This window comes from Miscanthus floridulus, chromosome 9 (genome assembly GCF_019320115.1).
Source record: "Miscanthus floridulus cultivar M001 chromosome 9, ASM1932011v1, whole genome shotgun sequence".
NCBI lineage: Eukaryota > Viridiplantae > Streptophyta > Magnoliopsida > Poales > Poaceae > Miscanthus > Miscanthus floridulus.
In genome coordinates this window covers 40,881,565-40,887,547 of record NC_089588.1, presented here as the reverse complement: position 1 = coordinate 40,887,547, position 5,983 = coordinate 40,881,565, and the positions used below count along the sequence as shown (strand labels likewise).

General features: G+C 46.8%; 1 protein-coding gene across 1 annotated transcript; it reads left to right on the top strand.

Moving 5' to 3' along the window:
- Positions 1–4,941: 4,941 nt before the first annotated feature.
- On the top strand, positions 4,942–5,253 carry LOC136479704 (uncharacterized). Its single transcript, XM_066477476.1, has one exon. It carries the CDS (start codon positions 4,942–4,944, stop codon positions 5,251–5,253), a length of 312 nt encoding a protein of 103 aa, XP_066333573.1.
- The last annotated feature ends 730 nt before the right edge of the window (positions 5,254–5,983 follow it).

Below are 5,983 nucleotides of genomic sequence, written 5' to 3'. Positions count from 1 at the left end.
TGGTTGAGTATAACTCGTGTTATGATCTAAATTTCTAGCTGCTATCTTGTAGTCCAGAAATGGACTTAGTGTGGATTCTTATGATTTCTAGAGAAGAGATATGCACCTACTCAGTAAATAAGAATTTAACTTTGTTATCATCCTAATGACCTAATATGATAGTCATGATTTAACCATGCATATTATCATGTCATGTCATCCATGACCCTTCTTATGCATTCATGATTCTCACTTTTTGCATGTGCATGCAACAGGTGCGACGGAAGAAATCACCGTGTTGGAGTGCGAGGCCGATCCCCAGGAAGAGCATCAGGAAGTGCAGCAACCGAAGGCCATAGGAGAAGGCGAGCCCAATAGTGAATAGTTGCCCAAGTGCCCAGATCATCAGCCCTCAACTTTTGTGAAAGGCAAGCCCCGGAGCATTCTAAGCCTCGTATGTTTTCAAACTATCAACTTGAGTCCTTTTATGTTGATGCATTAAGTACTAGGAGTTGATTGGAACCACTTGCTGCATATATCTTCCTTGTCCAGATATATATATCTTGAATCCTATGTAGGTCTAGGATTGAATATATGCTTAGCCATGCTTAGTCGGTAGAAGTCGGGTGATTACCTATCACCTACATGATATAGCCTGATAACTAATAACGGTTGGATATATGTGCTAGCATGGAATATAACCATGTGTCAAGGAATAAAAGAGACCGGGTGGGATCGTGATAGAGAAGCAACAAGGCATGGAGGTCTTGTGTGCCTATCTATCCTCGTATGTGTCGATTAAGGACCAATTCGCTGTACGTCCTCATGTCATGTTGAACGCATGCCTAGCACTTAGTTGACCGGATCTGGCGATACGACCATGAAGCTGAGTAGCTCAATTCAGGCCGGGCCCCGATAAGTGAAAGCGTGCACACTGGAGGCAGTAAGGATGTGTAGAGACCCAATGGCGTGAGTCCAAGGATAGGACTGGGTCCCAATCTTCCTGGTAGATTGGTAGAATCTCTGAGGGTGCGGCACTGATTGGACCCACGAGTTAGTCCTGAATTGTACCAAAGGTGCTCTGAGGCTACCTTCGCAGGGTGTGCCTTGGTTTGTGTTAGGAATAAATTCCCTAGCTGGGTAGGAATCGATTCGAATCGCCGTCTCTCCCGGATAGTGAGAACGTGACTGAGCAGCGGCAATGTCGAGTAACTTAATGGAAACTTGATGGTTATGAAGATGCTCAAATTATTCTTATAACCGGATATGGTTACTAATGCCTATGATGTACCATGGTTACTGCAAGCATTGCATAACTCCTGTAGTTGATGGAGAGTAAGACCAAGGGCATTGTCATTCTATATCATCTCCTCTATGTACTTTTGTTGGAGATGATCCTAAACTGGCTATGTATTTGAACTATCATGATGTTGTTTCAAAACTATGTTGCTTCCGCTACATCTAAATTTGGGTTGTAATAACTTCGTTGAAACTCCGATGTATGAGAACTATTTGTGAACCTATTGTAACATGTGACTGGTTGTGTTGTATCATGCAGGATCTTGGTTTGTACGTTGGTTTGTTTGAGATCCTCTGTGATTTCATTGGACTACCGGGTCTATATGGGTTCAAGTATGATGGTTTGATCACTTCGGTGATTGATATTGTACTTGTGCTCTTATAAATTGGATGGTTCTATTATAGGCAATGCCGTCATCGCTAGTGATATCGATGGTCCACGAGCATTCACTACAAACCTACGGGCTATACAGTGGCCTCTAACTTCAAGATCTCTGATGTCGAGCAGTACTATAGTCATGCTAGTCCTGAGCAATGGCTCATGAGCTATGCCACCACCATGTGGGCCGGTGGCGGCAACACCGATGTCATGGAAAATTACTTGGCTGTTATGCTTAAGATTGTCGCGATGAATTGGCTCACATGCCTCCAATCAGACATCATCGACTCATGGGATGATCTCAAGAGGTTGTTCATTGAGAATTACATGGCTACATATGAGCGGTCGGGGATGAAGCATGACCTAGTCAGAGTCTATCAGAATCCTAGAGAGCTCCTTTGAAGCTACATCAGGCATTTCTTCGAGGTCAGGAATCGTATTCCTAACATGTTGGAGTCCGAGGTCATCACCACCTTTATCCAAGGACTCTACCATCACGACAAGCTCCATAGAAAGTTCATAAGGAAACCCCTAGCATTGATTAGTGAGATGTTTACAATCGCTAACTAGTATGTGGATGCTAAGGAGGCCGACCTACGCCAGCATGAAGACCCTACCCGGGTCCCCCGGCCTGATTGCCCACCACATTGCAACGACGAACGCTATGATGAATAGCACAGCGATGATCGCAACCAACGCCACGACGACCACGAGCGCCACCACGACAGCTGTGATCATCACGACGGGCATGAGACCTTGAGGACAGGACAGCTCCGATGTTGCCGACTAGAGAATTTCATCACATCTGTCGACCAGCCTTGCGCCAAGTGCAACTATAATACGTAGTTCAAAAAACTCCTCAATGGCCCATGTCTGATCCATAAGGGTGCAAAGCGTACCATGAAGGAGTGCATGGGCTTAGCCAAGGTCTTCTAACACCAAGAAAATAAGAGGCGCGATGACCGCGACAATGACGGCAAGGATCACGAGCCTCCCAACGCAGGCGGCGCTTTCCATGATCCTAGCAAGACCGTTCATATAATCTTTGGAGGTCTAGCTGCCTTTGAAAATAGGCGCGACAAAGAATCTCACCTCCCAGCGAGTCTTAGCCATCAGGGGCATCATCAACACCATCACTGACCCTAGATATCTCCCCTGGTCGGAGCAGCCCATCACCTTCAGCAGGGTTGACCAGTGGGCAGAAATCCCATACATAGGATGCTTCCCCCTCATACTGGACACTATCATCCACAAGGTACGCTTCATGAAGGTCCTCATGGATGGTGGTGATGCCCTCAACATCCTCTTCGCCAGTGCCTTGTCTGAACTAGGCCTCTCCAAGGAAGATCTCACCCTCATCAATTCTCCTTTCTAGGGGGTCATCCCGGGAAAGGCATGCCAGCCCCTAGGCGAGATTACATTGCTGGTGCAATATGACACTATCAAGATGTTCCGCATCGAGTACATCAGCTTCCTGGTGGCTGATTTCGACACCACCTACCATGCCATCTCATTTGCCCGGCCTTAACCAAGTTCATGGCCATACCACACTATCTTTACATGGTGCTCAAGATGCCGGCACCTAGAGGAGTCCTTACCTTGTAGGCCAACCTCGCTGTCGCCTACATCTACGAGAAGGAGAGTCTTGCCCTCGCCAAGGCAATCGACCTCTCTGTTCGCATGGACGCCTGCCTCACCGAGTCAAAGAAGGTGCCCCTAGAAGAATAGAAGATCCTAATGATGGCGGCACCTTGTAAAGTTACCAAGGCCAAGGAAACCAAGAAGGTGAGCCTTGGCCTCACCGACCCATCTAAAACCATGAAGATCAGGGTCCACCTAGACCCCAAATAGGAAGGTGTGCTCATTAGCTTTGTGCGTACCAACATAGATGTGTTTGCATGGAAACCTACAGACATGCCTGGGGTACCAAGGGAGCTGATCGAGCACTCCTTACACGTCTCACCGACTGCCAAGCCAATCAAGCAGAAGCTACGACAATTCACGCAACACAAGGAGGCCATTAGGATAGAATTAAACCGACTTTTGGCAGCCGGATTTATTAAAGAGGTGTATCATCCCGAGTGGCTAGCTAACCCTGTGCTTGTTCAAAATAAGAATAAAGAATGGAGAATGGGCATTGATTATACCGATCTCAACAAACACTGCCCTAAAGACTCCTTCGGTCATCCTCGCATCGACGAGGTCATTGATTCCACTATAGGTTATGAATTGCTTTCTTTTTAGATTGCTATTCTAGTTATCGCTAGATCTCCTTGAAAGAGGAGGACCGGATCAAAGCATCCTTCATCACACCGTTCAACACCTATTGTTACACCACCATGTCCTTTGGACTAAAAAATACCAGTGCAACATATTAGAGGGCCATTCAGCGTTGCCTTAAAGATGAAATAGGACACAATGTTGTGGCCTACATCGACGACATTGTTGTTAAGTCCAAGACCACCGATAAGCTCTTCGCCAACCTCAAGCAAACATTCAAGGCCCTCAAGAAATGTGGTGGAAGCTAAATCCTACCAAGTGTATATTCGGTGTTCCATCCAGCATCCTCCTAGGCTACATCATCAGCGCAAGGGGCATTGAGTTAAACCACGAAAAGGTCTCAGCCATCACCTGAATGAAGTGGCCGACCTATGTAAAAGATGTCCAGAAGCTTACGGGATGCATGGTGGCTCTTAGCCGCTTCATATCGCTCCTTGGAGAGAAAGGTCTCCCCTTCTTCAAGCTGCTTAAGGCTAGCAAATGTATTGAGTGGACGGAGGAAGCTGATGAAGCTTTCACCAGGCTCACAGTTCTTGACTTTGTCTCCAGTTATGATTGTGCCCCAACCCGGTGAGACTTTATTGATCTACATCGCCGCAACTCCCTGGGTTGTAAGTACGGCTATTGTTGTTGAGCGCGAGGAGGCTAGGCATGCGTACAAGGTCCAGCAACCAGTCTACTTCATCAGCAAGGTCCTAAATGAGTCCAAGACTTAATATCCTCAGGTTCAGAAACTATTGTATGCGGTCCTGATTACATCCTGCAAGATTTGCCATTACTTTAAGTTTTACAACATCATCGTGGTCTCCGAATTCCCACTTAGTGATATCCTCTCCAACAAAGAAGCTAATGGCCGCATCATCAAGTGGGCAGTTGAGCTCAAAACATACTCCATCGAGTTTAGGAGCTGACCAACCATCAAGTCACAAGTTTTGGCTGATTTCATCGCCGAATGGACCGAGATCCAAGAGCCTATCCCGGCCGATCACCCCTAGCATTAGAAGATGTACTTCGATGGTGCTCTCAACATTGAAGGTGCCAGGGCAGGCATACTATTTGTTACTCCCTCCAAGGAGGAGCTCCGCTACGTACTCTGGATTCATTTTCCGGCCTCCAACAATGCCGCCGAATGCGAAGCATGTCTCCATGATCTCTGCATCGCCACCGAGCTCAGGGTCAAGCGCCTCATGGTATTCGGTGATTCTACCCTGGTCATCAACCAGGTCAACAAGGATTGGTCTTGCACTAGTGAAAAGATGGATGCTTATTGTGCGGAGATCAGGAAAGTCAAAGGGAAATTTTATGGCATCGATTAGCATCACATTCCCCGAGATGCTAATTAGGCGGACGATCGCCTATCTAAGTTGGGGTCATCTAGGGCCGAAGTTCCGACAGGAGTTTTTGTTCAAGACCTCATGACCCCATCCATCAAGGAAGAGCAGCCAGTCGATGAGACACCGCCTACCAAGTAGTTATTCATGGTGATACTATCAATGCAAGACCCACAACATACCCCGCAAGGAAGGGAGAAGACCAAGTCTAATTAGGATTTTTCCCATGTAATCCTAGTAGTAGTATTATTCTGTAATCCTACTAGGAACTCTAATTGTAAACCGACTAGGACTCTGACCTCCTGACTATATAAAGGAGGGCAGGGCTCCTTAGATCGAGGGGATCACGACTTCTACAACACAACAACACACAATCAATCCAACGCAAGGCTAAACGCCGACTGGACGTAGGGCTATTACTCGATCATAGATCGAGGGTCCGAACCAGGATAAATCGACTGTCTCTTGCGTTAACCGTCGAGTTCCGCATACGCTTAAGCCCGAACAATACTACCCCGGGGACTCCCATGGCAGGCTATCGATGGTAAAACATCGACAGCGTGCGGGACCCACAGAATACCCTGCAAGGAAGGGAGAAGACCTAGTCTAATTAGGATTCTTCCCATGTAATCCTAGTAGTAGTATTATTTGGTAATCCTACTAGGAACTCTAATTGTAAACAGACTAGGACTCTGACCTCCTGACTATATAAAGG